Source organism: Ambystoma mexicanum, chromosome 7q, assembly GCF_040938575.1.
Source record: "Ambystoma mexicanum isolate Mex_15411 chromosome 7q, UKY_AmexF1_1, whole genome shotgun sequence".
NCBI lineage: Eukaryota > Metazoa > Chordata > Amphibia > Caudata > Ambystomatidae > Ambystoma > Ambystoma mexicanum.
Genome location: NC_090941.1, coordinates 472,172,517 through 472,189,472, shown reverse-complemented (window position 1 = coordinate 472,189,472; position 16,956 = coordinate 472,172,517). Strand labels below are relative to the sequence as shown.

General features: G+C 44.5%; 2 protein-coding genes and 1 non-coding gene across 3 annotated transcripts in view; 2 read left to right on the top strand and 1 right to left on the bottom strand.

Moving 5' to 3' along the window:
• The window catches only part of WBP4 (WW domain binding protein 4), an 807,881-nt gene extending 793,054 nt beyond the window's left edge, over positions 1-14,827 (bottom strand). The window contains exon 1 of the mRNA XM_069640150.1: positions 14,672-14,827. Coding sequence (XP_069496251.1) covers positions 14,672-14,673 — 2 coding nt within the window. The 5' untranslated portion in view covers positions 14,674-14,827. The remainder of the gene's footprint in view (positions 1-14,671) is intronic.
• Positions 14,828-15,328: 501 nt separating this feature from the next.
• Positions 15,329-16,956, top strand: part of ELF1 (E74 like ETS transcription factor 1) — a 917,745-nt gene continuing 916,117 nt past the window's right edge. The window contains exon 1 of the mRNA XM_069639215.1: positions 15,329-15,347. The gene's annotated coding sequence lies outside the window, so the exon portion shown is untranslated. The remainder of the gene's footprint in view (positions 15,348-16,956) is intronic.
• Positions 15,757-15,828, top strand: TRNAE-UUC (transfer RNA glutamic acid (anticodon UUC)). Its single transcript has one exon. It is a non-coding gene; the product is annotated as a tRNA-Glu (tRNA).

The following is a 16,956-nucleotide window of genomic DNA, read 5'->3' as shown; positions in this document are numbered from 1 at the left end:
ATTACAACTAAAAAGCAATAGCTAGCTAGCAAATCCTCCAGCGATAACCACTTCTTGAATCCTAATGTTAACACCAGCCCATTGTTCTTTTTCACCCCAGTCTCCCAAGAGTTAGTTTTAGACACTATTTCCAAACTTAAAGCCTCAAACTGTAAAGGAGATTCTGTCCCAGCACGAATAGTCAAATCATGCGCCCACACACTCACACCCATCATAACCAATTTTGTGAATGCTTCATTCAATGCCAAACTGGTCCCAGCCAGCATTAAAGATGTCTGGGTTACTCCCCTACTAAAAATCCCCTCTCTAGATCAGACTGTACCCACCAATTATCGGCCAACAACAACAGCCCACTTTTTACTTAAAATCATCGACAAAATACCTTATAATCAAGTCCAAGCCCATCTGGAACACAACCAGCTCCTTGGTACGAGGCCTTAATACCTTCAACTCTCTCTTCCTAAATATCTTCCATCTCGAGCTCTTCACTCATCTGCCTCCAACTCCCCCAGGGTCATTCGCTTCTCCAAGCAGCAAGTTGGTGGTCGATCTCTTTCTTCTGCTGGGGCCTCCCTCTGGAACAGCCTCCCTGCCTCTCTGAAACTTGAGGAGAACCATCTCCGGTTCCAGAATCACCTTAAGACCTTCCTCTTTGCTTCTGCTTTCTCTCCTCTCCCCTGTTGATCTCCTGGCTGAATCTGAAATTGTACTTGTTACCTGGCTACCCTCCGATCTCGGGCCCAGGTCACCTCCCCACCAGTTGCACACCTGCACTGGCCCCCTGGCAACCCTTGCACTCAGGGACTGTTTCTGCATCCCTAGAGCCCCTACTAGCACTTGATCCCTGATGTCTGCACTTACCCTTCTTGCACAAGCCACCAGCTGGCCGCACTTTTATTTATTATTTTGCTGTTATCCTATGTACTGCACTGCCCCCTCCTTTTCCCCCCGCACTCCCTCCCCCCCGCACTTGCGCGATCTCAATGTCACCTGGCCTAGTAGGATTGTTGTATTGGTCTTCCCTCGGTTTCCCCTCCCTTGCCTCGTCGCGCCTTGTAACACTTGTGTATAGGCGCGTTATAAATGCCATATCATATCACACCATTTCTTACTCGCCAAGAGTCCCATATCACTTGCCAATGGCTAGTGGCGAGTACAGATTTTGCACCCGGACAATAGTAGGTCTGATTAGCAAAGCTCACTTTCAGAGACAGAATTACCAGCATCATTTTGGGTAAAACAAATAAAATAAATCAAACATTTAAAATCAAAAAAGCTCAGGCCTGTCTGCCCTCAGATTCTTGCTAACCCAATCAGCCGAATGCAGAGCCATCTGCCATGACAGTCACTACATGAACACAGGGAAAAGGCAAGAGGCCACCTCTCCCTTCCACACCCGTCACTAAAGCAGCAATGCACCAACAAAAATCCAGAGAGCCGAGGCAAGGCATAAAATAAGCTGCGACGCATAGCAAAATGTGCCAAGCAATTCTGTAGGTTTGCTAATTAAATTAAAACTTGTGTGTAGCAAAACTAGCTATTTAAGTTACCCTGTTCAATGAAAATACAGCTCACCCTGCATTCATCTCTTGCCCTCAGTGCTCTCTCTCCACCCTCTTTTCTCTGTGCAAGTTCAAAGGGGCTAATGGAGGGAGAAAGTGCAGCCGTAACCATCTTCTCCACTCTTAGTGCTAAAGACCTCTGTGGGAGTACTGGGCAAGATTTTCTTTTTCAAATAATTGCAAACAAGAAGTACATTGTGAGGATACTTTATATCCTGTCTGACAAAGACCAGTAGGTGTTAATTATTATTATTTTCTTTTTTTAAAGACAGTCATGCAATTCCATTCCCAAAAATGTAAGCTGTTACATAATGCTTAATTACAGTATTGCTGCTGTAAAACGTTGCATTGCTTCCATGCTGTGCATCTAAATCTCAGTGTCAACTATACTTCAATTTGTTGGGGGAAGAGGCATCATATTGGCTAGTGAACACTTTTGAAAATGTACATGACCAAATAACCAAATGCTTTTGATGGAAAACCCAGTTCGGTGACCTGCTTGTTGCATACATCTGTGCAACTGGCGCTCAACCCATGAGCTGATCCCATACTTCTTGACATTCTATCAATCACCCTGTTGCTTTATTGCTTTATACCAGCTACCTCAAAAGTGAGATGTCCGCAAACTACAATATTCCACCTAGTTTGGCCAGTTATCTGCCTACTTCACCATCCAATCTGCTTCATCACAGATGGCGTCGTCACTCCTTTCCAGGCAGTGACCTCTCCCCATGTGGCCATGGGGCTGCAGCCGCCTGATCCGGACCCTGGGGGCAGCTATATGAGGGAGGATCACATGGGAGGAGACAACTACCGGGGAGGAGATGTTTTGACTCCATTGGAGGACACGCAGCACCCCCCACCTTTCCCATGAGGAAGACCCTCACCATGGGGAGAGACAACCTTCGGTGAAGTAGCAGGGTGCCACTGGAGAAGGAATGTTATTCCCTTCCTCTCTTGAGGATACGAAATCATACCCAGTGCATGCAATGGCATGTGGCTACACCTACCCTCATTCCTCTAGGAAAAATACTGAGGGCCTAACAAGATTTGACTTGCCCTCCACAACTTATGACAATATTTCATCTGACTCTGCATACAAGTTATTCAAAACTATCTTGCAATTAAAGACATCTAAAAACACTCACCCAACAGGTATATTAAAAGAAGTTCTTGAATATGGTCTTGAAAGATCTCTGAAGAGTTAAAAAAGGAAAGGAGAACGGGTACACTGGTTTTTCTCACGTACACCTCACGCTCTCGAGCATTGATTATGTCTGGGGTACTCCAGGTTTGTTTGGGGCATTAGTAGATATGGAGGTAGATCCAATTTCATTGTCTGACCATGCCCCCATGAAGGTATTGCTAAGGGGTTGGAAACAGAGCAACCGTTTATGGATATGAACACTCTCCACAGAGTTATTACACGATTCGGTTTTACAGGAAACAGTGAGGGGAAAATTAACGAATACTTCCAGACTAATGTTACATAGGGAGTGTCCTTGGACAATGTATGGAACGCCTTTAAAGCAGTGATTACAGGCGAGATGATTACAAGCACAAAGATCAAAACAGAGGGACAGGTTGGAAAACGAGTGGGAGAACACACTGAGTAAGATGCAAAATGAAATGGCTGAGAAAAAGAGCAGGGAGGGTTATACAAAAATAAAAGATGTGATGAGACAGAATTACTCCGCACAAGAATCCCTACTTAACATAAAACATTACCATATCAAATCTGATAAGGCCAACAGATTACCCACAAGACAATTGAAATGACAAAACTCAAAACATCATATTAATGGCATAAAACAAAGTGACGGATTTATAGCTACAGAAACTGAAGTTATTTTACAGTCTTTTTCGTCATTCTACAAACAATTATATTCCACGGTATGCCCAAACCCGGTAAAAATGAAGGGGTTCCTCAATGAACTACAAATGCCAAAATTTACTTGGGGGATAGGGAGGTTTTCGAGGAAGACATAAGAGAGGAAGATGTAGGAAATACTATAAAAACGCTCCCCAGAAATAAGGCGCCGGGCCCAAATGGCTTTTCAACAGCCTTTTATAAAACTTTTAACAAGGAGTTAATTCCGGAGTTAATTCCTATTCTAACGAAAGAATTTAATTCATTTTGGCATAGTAAGGTAGTAACATGATCAATGACGGAAGCAAAGGTGATCCTGTTGGGGAAAACAAACAAACAATGACTTAACCCAATGCAATTACTACCGACCTATAGCGCTACTAAACACAGATGCTAAAATATATACAGGGATCTTAGCTGCAAGACTAAAAAACATCCTTCCTTCCCTGAGAGGACTAGATCAATCAGGATTTATTATGGGAGACAAACATGCACAACATAAGAAGGGTTATACATTTGATAGAGAAAGTAGCAATTAAACATGTGCCAGCAACACTGATCTCGCTAGATGCCAAAAAGGCATTTGACACAGTTGAATGGCCATTCCTATTTGAGACAAAGAAACATATGGGTTTTGGCCTGAGTTGTTTACAAATGGTACAGGTAAATTATAAAGATCCAACAATGCACCTTTCTATTAACTCATGCTTATCAAAAGTCATACATATTCAACGCGGGACAAGACAAGGTTGCCCTCTATCCCCCCCCCCATTATATGCAATCTATTGCAACCATTGTTATTTTGATCCGTCAACACACAGCAATAAAGGGCATACGTTTTGGAGAAGTGCACAAGACTGCCGCATATGCAGATGGAATGTTAATGACATAGGTAGAACCCAAAACGTCAATTCCTGCATTGGTAACCTTACTGGGAGAGAAGGAGAAGATAATAGGCCTTAAAATAAACATGAAAAAATCTGAACTATTGGGCTTGGGTCTCTCAAAAGATCGAACATCAAATATGCATAAATTCTGCCATTTCCGAATGTCCGGTAACAACCGAACATACTTGGGGATAAAACTGACTAGCAATGTCGCTCACCTGAACAAGTCAAAGGACCCTGACTCATTAAATAAATACGAGAGGACTTAGATAGAAGATGTGTTGGAAGGGTCTTATTACCACAGTTAAAATAGTAACTCTACCAAGACTACTTTATCTTTTCCAGGCCCTCCCCAGTCCCGATTCCTCAGAGGTTCTTAACGGTTAATAAACTGATAATACAATTTGACTGGCAAACAAAACGCCCCAGAGTCTTTCGATTTGCTAACTACACCTAGGCATAAGAGGGGGTAGTAGGGGGGTTTGGGCCTACCAATCATGTTAATGTTAAAGGACATTTGTACCGCGCACTATCACCACCGGAGTGGTCCCCTGACGCTCTGGCGGCTCTGAAAGAGGGAGGGAGGGTGGGTTAGTGGGGGGGGGGGGAGGATGGAAAAGTGCAAGAGTGCAGTGATGTGCTGTTGGCGGCCTCAGCCCGGTGGGTCCGTTGGCTGGGCCTGGGGTGTTTGCGGCCGGTAGTCGTCGTGTACTGTTGTGCGAGTCCATGTGTGTTTTTTGTTTTCTTGCTGTAGTGTAGTGAAGTTTGTGCGGTTTGTTGTGCTGTAGGTTTGTTGTTTGCGTTTGGTTTGGAGTTTGAGAGGTGTATGCAGAGGAGGAAAATTGTTAGTGGAATTGGTTAGTTGGCATCTCTATCCTGAATTGAAGAGTTGGGCTTGCGTAATCTCTCACAGATGGGGTGCGTGTGCACCCTGTGCCTCTGGTTCGGTCTGGGCCCGTTCTGAATTCGAGGCCCATTCACATTTCGCTGCCACCTCCACCAGCCTCCCCAACAACCCTGCATGTTCCTCACTCCCACTTACATAGCCAGTGCACCGGCCAGTGTCCACACCTCAGTTAGTCTCGACAGTTCCACAACCCAGTGGTATCTAGTAGCAGCTAGGGGCGGTTGAAGATGTTGGTTTAGGTTTGGCTGGGGATGTTGATTCCGTCTCCCTGGGTTTCGCTTGTGTTCCACTCTGCCCTGCGTCACACGTCCAGGTGCCGTCAGTGTTTTTCAGTCGGTTCTGGGGACTTGTCAGTGTCCTTTCTGGTTTAGTAATGCCTTTCCTTTCTGCTGTTTCCATTTTTAGTCCGTGGTATTGAAAAGCCAGGTTTTTAGTAATTTCCTGAATTTTAGGTGATCTTTGGTGTTTCTTATTTCTTTTGGGATGTTGTTCCAGGTTTTTGCAGCTAGGTAGTAGAAGGCGGTGCCTCCGAATTCTTTTTTGATGTATGGTTTTAGTTCCAGGCGGATTTCATTGCTTGACCTGAGGGATCTCGTTGGTTTGTAGATTGTTATTTTCTTTTGTAGGAATTCAGCTCCTTGTCCGCAGATTGCCCTGTGCGTGATGCCCATTGTTTTGAAGGTGATACAATGTTTTACTGGGAGCCAGTGTAGTGTTTTTAGGGCAGGAGTGATGTGGTCTCTTCTGGACAGTTTGAGGAGTAGTTTGGCCGCTGTATTTTGGATCCGTTGTAGTTTCTTCAGGAGGTATTCTGGTATTCCGAGGTAGAGGCTGTTTGCATAGTCGATTTTTGACATGATGAGGGCGACGATAGTGAGTGTTTTGTGCATGAAGGAGGGGAAAGGTAGGATTCTTCTTTCCGTGTGGAGGAGGAAGAAGCATTTCTTGACTGATGCATTCATTTGCAGTTCTAAGGTTAGGGTGTTGTCCATCAGGACCCCCAGATTTCTTACACCCTTAGACGGTGATGGTGCAGTTCCCATTTCCGTTCGCCACTGGATAGCGGTTTCGTTCTCTTGGTCTTTGGATATGATCATGATTTCTGTTTTTCCTGGGTTGATTTTCAGGTTGTTGGCATTCATCCAGCTGAAGACTTCTTTTAGACAGTCGGTTACGTTTGAATGATCAGCTTGGGTGTCTTTGATTTTGTAGATGATTTGAGTATCATCTGCGTAGTTGTAGCATCTAATGTGTTTCTTGAAGATTCTGATAACAGGGGTTTGGTAGATGTTGAAGTATAGTGGTGATAGTAAGGATCCTTGTGGTACTCCACAGTCGTTAACTCGTGGGGTGGATTTGAAGGGTTTAATCCATACGGTTTCTGTTCTGTCTACTATGAATGATTTAGTCCAGCGTAGTGCTGTGTCTGTTATGCCTATGTCTTCTAGTCTTTTGGTAAGGGTGTCATGGTTAACTGTGTCAAAGACTTCGGAGAGGTCGAGCAGAATAAGGGCTGAGGTTGTGTTGGCGTGTGCGTTAGTTTTTAGGTCGTTCCAGATGGATAGTAGTGCTGTTTCTGTTCCTCTTGTGGGTCTGAAGCCGACTTGAGCTTCCTGTTTAGGAATCCTCAGTTCTCCCTGGGTATGCTAAAAGGTACTTTTAGTCAATGGAAAAAACAAGAATGCCTGAAGATAGGAGAGATGGCATGGGTTGGAGACATAGTGACATTTGAAGAGTGTAAGAAATATATTGGCCTAAAGAGACAGATAGATTTGACTTTAGTCAGATGAGACATTGGCTGATGCAACCCACAATCAGGCAAGCAGCAGTGAGACCTCTAACTCAGTTTGAGTTATACATAACCACCCACACGGGAGATAAGCAGTTGGTGTCACAATTGCATCAGTGTCACAATTGTATCAGATATTACTATCTTGCAGCCCCCAAAACATTTGGCCTTATCAAATAGCCTGGGAGAATACAATGGGGCAAAGCATCCCACAAGAACACTGGGTAGAATTGTGGCAGAATATTCCGTAATTGACTACTCAACAGTTACATAGAATGTATGTCGCAAAACTGCTGGAGGGGGGTGCAACTTGGAAGGGAACTGGAGACATATGGTGGGACTGCCCAAAGATCAAGGGGTTTTGGGAGAAAGTCAAAGTTCATACGGAGATGTAGCCAGCAATACGCTCTATTTCAATGGGAGGAAGTCTATGTGATCTGCTTGGCCCAGATTCACGCCAAACCCTGTAACCACAGAAAAAGTCTTGAATTATCTTCTTAACAGCGGCGTGGTTGGTTATTGCTAAAAATTGGAAAAGTCCAGAACTGCGATGATGACACACTGGTTGCATAAATTGTGGGAGATTCGGTCAATGGAATGGATAACATATAGGATTCAGAGGGAAACTGATGTTTAGGGGTGATTGGGAGGGAAAGTTGAAATACCTAAAAAGGTGAATATGCTACAATGGTGCCTGCAAAACATTTGGATACTGAACATTATGTGAATCCTAGAGGGTATAAATACGAACAATTAACTGATAGAATCAGACAGAGGTGGGTTTATTGGTGCTGTGATCTGGGAAGGCAAGGAGGGGAGGGTGGGTATGTTATTTGCATTGTTTTAAACAAAAATGCTAATAAAAATGTTTGTTTTTTTAAAAAACTCACCCAGACTTTCTATGCAAAATATCAAGAATGGATTTCCATTGCCATTACTACAAGAATACTGGGACGAGGAAGATGGGCAGAGTTATGCAGAGCGGAAAAGTCCAAGAACACAAGTTGCGCTCTAGTTGTGGGGAGCGTGAACCAAAAGCCGGAAGATTTAAACCAAAGCAGCAGCTGACTGCAGAGAATTGTTGGAGAGAGAAAGCTGCTTCTCACAGTGAGGCCTAGGAGACCGTGGGGCCACGAGGAATGCCATGGAGTCATCCAGTACAGAGCGGGAAAGGATACGAGAGAAGGTACACTGCAAGCGCGCTAGAAGCCAGCACACAGCTCTTGTGTGTCCGCAGGTGTGCAGCGGCAGCATGCGCCTACTTGGAGCATGCCACGAAGCAGACAGGCCCAGCAGGAACCGCAGAGTACAGAGAAGCCAAGGAGAGATGCCGAACAACTGTCACTGGCTCACCACAAAGGGAACGAAGCATGTCAGGAAGAATCAATGAGTCCCCGAAGAGAAGCAGGGACACCAGGGCGTATTGGCCGATGTGCCATCAGAGAATAATAGTAAAAACAGAAAAGAAGGCAATTGAAAGAGGAAATTTTACTGAAAGGGAAACCAAACGAAAAGTAAGACACGTTCATGTATGTCAATGTGTACAGTGCACATTTAGGAAAAGCCCTGGCAGGATAGTGTACCAGGCAGAAGCAAAGTTAAAGCAGACTCAAGAAGATATTACATTCAAAAGCGGGGGAGTAAACCAGGCAGTTGCAAGTGTGTATAAGAAAGTCCTGGCAGAAGAAGCATACCAGGCAATTACAAGTATGTTTAAGAAAGCCCTGGCACAAGTGTATAACAGGCAATTGTGAGTGTGAAAGAAAGCCCTGGTAGGGAGGTACACCAGGCAAGGACAAACCAAACAGTGTATAAGAAGTCCATCACCACAAAGGGTTCCTGAGAAGGATATATCGGGACTAGCCAAAGGCTGTGTAAAACCAGAGGAAAAAAAAGGAGTGAAAACCTGGAAGGGGAGTACACCTGGTACCCTAACAGGATAAAGAACCAAGTTGTTTTTTGTATCGGTTGTGTTGTGAAATAAGAGGAACTCAAGGAACTGATAGCTTTGAATATACAACAGAAGGAAGAGAAATCCAAGGGAAGGAAATCACCCTCTGGAAAAAGGAACTCCATCCTTCTGGAACTTTTGTACTGAAGTTATACGTTTTTCCTTTTGAACATTGGCAGGGGATGACGGTCAACTAATATGTTCTTATTAAGTTCTCTCAAAGCTACACAGTCTTATGTCACCTCTGGGTTTAGCAGCTATTATCACAAGTGACAACCACTCAGAACCTTCAACTCTCTCAATGACGCCCCTTTGGAGTAGAGTTTCAATTTCTGCATTTACTTTGCTCTTGAGATTCTGTGGGACTAACCTAACCTTATGTATTTTTGGAACCGCGTTTCTCTTTAATTTGATTTAGTGTTCATATCCATTCAGTCTCCCGAGATCATCTGAGTTTACTTTAGGAAATTCCTTTTCCCATTGGTCTCTCATTTCATCAATCATAACTGGGAATTTCACATTGGCTTGCATTTTTATTCCCAGTTTTTTTCTGTTCGCTCCAACCTAACAATGATGATCCTTCTCTAGTCATGTAAATTTCAGCCTTACAGCTTCTTCCCTTAAATTCGATGACAGCTGGATATTTCCCTAATAGTTCAATTTTAACGTTTCCATAAGCATATGGTTCAATTGTAGGTTAACACAAGTCTTCCATGTTGCTTCTGACACAATTTAGGAATGTTTCCTTGGACATTATTGTCCACGGTGAACAACTGTCAACCTTCATTGTAACTATTCTGTTATTAACCATGAAAACATCTATCGGCCCCCTCTCTCCATCGGCGACATCTCTGATCTCTAGGACATGCTTAACTTGCATGTTCTGCTGCTCCACAGTATTCTCCACTTGTTCAGGACACCTGATGCTTGTTTCTATGTTTTCTACTGCATAGTTTTCCCTGCAAACTCTTGCAAAGTGTCCCTTCTTTTTGCATTTGAGATAACTGGCATTCCGTGCGGGACAAAAGGGGTTTGAAGATACATGATGGCTACTGCCGCACTTAAAGTACTTTATGCCCGTCCCCGTAGTGAATCTCTTTCCACTTTTAATTGCCGCTATCTCACTATTTTTATCCGACTTCATGCTGGCCATGTACTTAGAAGTTTCCTCCATGCCCCTGGCCACTTCAACCGCTTGCTCAAGGGACAACGATAAAAGTTTCTCTTGTATCCTCTTGTTGTTAATACAGTGCACTAATTGATCACGAATGAGTCAGTTAGGGGTCCAAACTCACATGAGTGACTCAACGTGCGTAATGCTGCAATGAAGTTTTCCACTGGTGCCAGTAGATCTTGACTCCTTGAAAAGAATTTGTCTCTCAAAAGTGATAATTTTTTCTGGGTTCAAAATGTGCTTACAATTTCCTGATGGCCACTGTAAATTGATTTTCTCCTTGTACTATGTCCGTGGGATTAGACAAACCATCGAAGACAGTGCGTCCCTCTGTACCCAAGTTGTGTAACAAAACTGCCTCCTTCCTTGCAGGGGCAAACTTATTTCCCCCAATAGCTACCAGCTAAGTGTCAAAGAGTCTTTTCCACCTGTCCCACCTAATTATAGGGGTGCCAGGTTCTGACAGGAAGTGTGGCGGGGGAGGCATACTTGCTGCTGCCATTTTAACTGTCTGAGAGGGTGCTGACCAAAGTCTAGAATTATCTGGTAGGCAGTTGTCCCAAGCTTATTGCTGTGTCTTTTCCACCAAGAAACTATACAAGTTTCTTGGTTTGAAGGGCCTCCACATGCAAATTGCTGGGACGAAAACCAAGCGCTCCTCACTTCCACTTAATATAGTATTTGGAAGAGAAATTGCAGCTTGCTCTCCACGTTAGATGTGCGAGTTGTTAGAATGCTAGAAGTGCTCCTCACCTACAGTAAATACAGTGCCTTTACTAGCAAGACACGCCTCTTCTGCGCATCCCGGCCGCTTCTACGCCCAGGCGAACTGAAGGGGCGGAGCAGCCAATCTCATCGGTGAGACCGTGCACAGCAAGGGGCGCTGCTCTCCTGTGGCCTCTGCGATACCTGGGAAGGTGGAGCGGCCAAACTCCGGCAGCTGCTGCAACACCGGGGGGTGGAGCATCCAACTCCTTACTTTGCCGGCTCGTGGTCGGCGACGTCGCAGCCCTGGGTACGTCTGCTTTGTTTTAGCTGAAACGGAGGTCCTGGCCGAGAGACCTCCCGGTTCCCCTCTCCTGGTTACCCTTGTAGGGAGTTGCACTGACAGGTGGTGGGCCCGTTAGGCACCTGGAAACCCTTGACGCCAATGTAAAATCAAAGGCAGGACAGCCGAAGGACTTTAGGTAAGTTTATTCAACGGACCCACCAGCTCTTCATAAACAAACAGCCGTTGTCCGCATTCCTTCCTTACGAGCTCACTGGAACTTAGAGCTAGCTCGTGAAAAGGAAATGAGGGCGTAGGAATTGTAACAAAGAAAACATTGCAAATAATAACATTTAAAGTACATAAATAATGGTGATGGTTTAGATATTATAATAACAGATCACTACACAGTGCTGAGCAAATTCATGTCCCATGTGTACTCAAAAGCCCAAGCTGTTGGCTTTGCTAATGCAGGTTGGTTTCAATTTGTCTCACTTCACCAAGTGAAAATGCCCAGAGGTGGGCATCTTTATTGCTACACCTAGGGAATCAAGCTGCACTTCACTGCGTTGGTCCATCAAGGCCCTACATGAACATGTCAAGGCTTGGATGGCATGTATGGACCAGCGTCAGATCTTCTCATGTGTACTTACCAGTGGGGTTCTGACTTAAATAGAACGTATCTTGGTCTGTGTAGAAGCCTTCCCTGCCCAGCCAGAACTTTTCATGATTGAAACTGGTAAGTACTGACTTCATCACATCAAACTGTTTGAGGAACTATTGACTGTGTGCATGCAAACACAATACTGCATGTCTATTGTTGGTCTCTGCTCTGCCTTTCTCCCCTCAGACAGCCAAGGCTGAACTGGCCCTCAGAGTGAGACCTTATCTGTTTAACATGTCTCAGCAGCAGAATATTTACAACAGTGATTAAAGATAGGAAAAGGTAACTGGTAGTGACCATTGCCTCAGCACTTTCTCCCATTTCCGCTGCTCCCTTACTCTCTGGCATACAAATACTCCCAGCATTTGCGCTGGCAAATGCTTCATGGCTGCACAAATGTTGTGGATCCCTATGGGTTTAGGGACCTTATGTGACAGCAAAATGCAGACAGACCACATAGAGATCCATTACAAACGCTTCACTGCCAAAATTAAGTAACCTTAGAAGTGATTCAGTTTGCAGCAGTATGAGTTATTCCAAAAAAGCCTCACGCATGGTTTAATAGATGGCCAATGCAGGGGTCATGGTCCCGCCAAAGACACACACATCTGTCTTTGGAACGAAATTGTGGCACTCAATAGCAAATCAGACTAAAGATCTCAAACAAGAAGTCATCATGGATAATTGCATATTACAAATAGTATGTACCAGAAAATTACATTGGGGGGTTGCTGGGAAGCAGCAGTCCATTTCCCTGCCACGCCTCAGAAGGAGTGATAGCAGGAGGCCGGAAACCACTAAACCTGCACTATCGGCCTCCTGACCTCGCTCCCCCACCCTGGCTCTCTTTCCTTCATGTTAGCAGTGTCTCGCACCCTCAACTCAATTAAAATATGCTAGACAATTGCAACAAAAAAAATAATGTTGTGCTTCAAAATGCCATTTTGTAAGAAACAAAATGTCTCTTACTTGCTTCAGTATTTTGGAGGGGATAAGGGCAGGTCTGTTTTTCAGAACAAGATGGCAGACCCACACGCACCTCCTCTGTGGCCTGTGGGAAGGAGCCACAGTGTTCAGAGACGTATTGTTGAGCACACACCATCTGTGATGGAATAAGGATTTGGAGCCTTTGTTGCTCAGCCGTGGCAGATGAGTAAGCAGCATTTACCTCTATTTTCCCAAGCCAGGCCAAGAAGACATGGCGGGGGCAAGGTCGGAGTGGTGCTAAATGGGAATGGTGGTCAGGGGGCTGATGGCCGGTGACTAGGCGGGGGAGTGAAAGGTGAAGAAGTGGATAGAATAAAAAGGGGAGAAAAGGTGGGAAAGTTAGATAGGTAGATTGATATTGATGCACTGTTTTTCCTCTTATGCTGTGAACGGTTTGTATAGTTCAATTATAGCATGATGTTGAGAAAAAGTTACACAACTTTTGTTCTTTTGGCATGATTTAATGGGATTCATCTCTCAGGCTCTTGTTCAGAGATCAGCCGTATACCGTTTTCAATGTTCATGCTTTGGCAATAGTTTTCCTTATGGAGATAGGGGAGCAGTTGGAAGGTGAAGTGAGTAGCCAGAGAAGGGTCAATAGTGCAGGGAGCTTGTGGAAGGAAACAAAGGAACAGATGGAAGAGCAATGGGTATTGAGAGTATGTGATTTTGGAAGGTATGAGAGATTGGAAGAAGAGATCTCCCACTTCAGTAAATTGAGTGACACTAGGCAAACCACTTTATGTCAGCAAAACCTGGCAAGGTGACTGGGCGGTTTCCAACCAGAGTCATACCCTCTAAACACTGAACTCAAAAGTAGATGGTATAAAAGACAAGTTAAGAAACACGTAATATGTGTTGCACTGGTGACAGCTACTAACTACTCCTGTCATAAGCTTGACACCCAGGCCCCCCCTTACCCAGGGCAATCTGTCAGTCATGCCCAAAAATCCCTTTGCCTTATATCTGCCAAGTAGTGCAATCTGAACAAGCATCTTTATCAGTTACTATTATTAAAGTAGGCTCAGGTAAATATGTGTCACACCTGGTCCTAACAACCTGGGTTGAATCCAAGCATCTGCACCTTTTGAAGCAATATAAACAGATTAAACCAATTGAAGGGTGTGAATGGATTTTTCCACATCCGGGAAGACCTCTTTTTGTTAGATCACAGATCTGACTCAATGGCAACACTTTGCTTAGGGTACCCCTACACCATCACCCAATGGAAGTTGGGCCCCCCTGATCACAAACCTGGACCACTGAGGTGAAAATTCCTGTTGCCAGGCCTGCCTAGTGACAATAAAATCAATAGCAGGCCAAATATGTGAGAATACATTTTCTAAGCATGACCCTCTAAGGCTTACCAAGAGCATCTGAAGAAAGATGGAGGAAGGCGAAAAAATACAATGTGCAGTCTGGCCAAGTTTGGGCACTGTTAGGCAGTTTCACAAAAGATGCGTATGAGTCATACATAACAGGCACCAACCAAAAGTAGAACACTGGTCTACTGGTCAATTATGTCTGCGCTGTAGATTGAGACAGCCGATATGTGTACTTCCATTGGCAGCTGCATACTTGCCTTCAAAACAGACAGGTATTTTATTGACTGACATGAAACAAACTCTTGCCCGTTCGGGTCAGTTAAAAACGTTCATCAGTCGGTACACAAGTCCCCTGTATATACATTAGATACATCACTTCAACTACATGTCCCACATTAGATTAGAAGTCTACCACGAACACACACCGCAGAGCGTCGCACACAGATGACGTCGCGTTGTTTCCTTGCACAGGCTTTCAAGCACAAGACTAAGCACATCTAGAGCCACCCTGAGTCTTTCTCCTACTCGTGATCAGCACCGTAGGAGCCACGTGATTCTGACACTTACATGCTATCACCAGGCACCAAAAAACCCCGGCTTAGGCTCTAAAGAATCAGAGCGCCGCTGCACACCTTAGGAAACGCCAAGCCCACATTTGAGCGTGCGTACAGATGCAAGAGGGAAACAAACATACAGCGCATGCGCCCGATAGTGGGTGTTTCTGCCTTCGCGCGTGCGTACAATAATCTAGGTATCAGGCTTCAGTCTAACCGCGGAACACTAAACTCTTAACCTGTTGTGAAAGAAAATATTTTGTGCTGGAAAGCATACCAGCTATATTGGCTAGACAACAGGAAATGGAAACCAGAAATACAGCAGGTTATATGTTGTAACAAGATGTATATAGATAGTTTTCTACGTTTTTAGAGCTCCACACCAAAATGGCAGCCTCTTTTATAAAGTTCCTGATGTGCTTTCACTTGCCTCCCTCTTTTTTATTTACGTAGACATGGCAGGAGAACCTAGCCACCGGTCGCCCCCTAGCGTGCAGTGTAGCGCCCGTTACTTTTTACGTTGACATGGAAGAACCAATCCATCGAGCGCCCCTAGCGCCCAGTGGAGCACCTGCTGCTTTAGACACTAGTAGACTTAGGGAGCGGACTCAACGGAGTTGATATGAGAAAACTCGCACAGGCAGAAGGGAGGGGCCAGGTGCAGGGATAAGGGAGAGGAAGCGCCACAGGTGAGTGATGAAAACTGCGCAGGGTACGCGCACGATAGTCCGCACGTAGTCAAGGAATGTGCAGTCCCGACGACTTTTTTCCTTTAACAATTATGTACTTCCCAAATTGGTACAGAGTCATTATACCAAGTCCAAAAAACAAAGAGGGAAGCGCTACCGAAGAGACTCTAATAACAGAACGTGCAGTGGAAATAGCACACCTGCTTAACTTTCGAAGAATACCTAAGCCTCAACTAAATAGATGCGTGACATCACCTGACAGGGGCTGGCACTTGGTTGCTCGCCTTAAAACAACTAGAAGGTGGCCCGTGAGGGCCATTTTGGATGTACTAAAACGAACTGTTGTGGATGTGCAGGTCTAGTTTCAACATATTTTCAAATAGGGTACAAACGACTTACCACTCAGCCTTCCCATATGGTCTAGCGGTTAGGATTCCTGGTTTTCACCCAGGCGGCCCGGGTTCGACTCCCGGTATGGGAATGAATATATTTTTTTGCCTTTTTTTTCTCACCTAATGAAGTTACGTTTGCCATTGATACAAATGTAAAGTATCCAAACCAGGACTGCATGCCAAAATCCGGGACGTTTGTTTTGTCCATCATCTTATATCATCAGACAGGGCATGACAATTCTTCAGTAGACCATGTTACAATGTACCCACTCGCCTTCAAGACCCGTTCCTTTCTTTTAGGCTTCCAGGTTTATAAGTGCTTTCATTTTTAAGTGTTTACCTATTTTGTATTATATTTGTCTGCATTCACACCGTTTCTGTTGCTCTTCAGGGTACAGCAGGTGGTCTCTTTACTATGAACACAGACTGTTTTAAAAACAATTCTTTAATTATTTCTTTCTCTCTCTAATATTCGTAACAGTGCAACCCAGTGGCGGCACTTTACTGCTCTGTGGTACGCATCCTTGTCCCCCAAAACCTAGAAAGGGGTGTTTTTTTAAAGTGTAAACTCGGAGGTATGCCGCCTTGAAAACCTAACAAAAGTTTTTTTGTGCATACTGCAGGTTGGCACTAACCAGGGTTTTGAAGTACCATGATGGTAAAGGCCATAGCTGGGCTTCACATGCCCCATGTCCCCAAGAGATTGCTAATGGCCCCTTTCCCTGACAAGCCACAGCTCACTGGGAAAGGGCCAGTAGCATTCCAAATCCCCTCATTTTGTGTTTTCTCCACTGGAAATGATATGATATGGCATTTATACCACGCCTATACACAAGTGTTTCAAGGCGCTTTTCAAGTGTAGCCATACCTGCATCACAAAAACACGAAACAGTGTAATGCATGCACACTTGCACATTTTATTCAGAAGATGCTTGTGTGAAAGAATTCTGTGATGTGAATACAAGTAGGGCAATACACATATATTTCTGATCATCTTGTCCAGGTAAGAAATGTTCATGCATCAGGGTGTTGTAATTGTTTACAAACTCCTTGATTTCAGCAGTAAGGGTATTTCAAATGAATGTTGAAAACAAGGAAAGGGGGTGTTTTATAAAAAGGAGGACACGCATGGGTGCAACTTTAAAATGAGAGTGCCACCACCAGACAGTGCAACCTCTTTCATTACCTCCACGTCCCTCTTCCTCGTCCCAGTACTT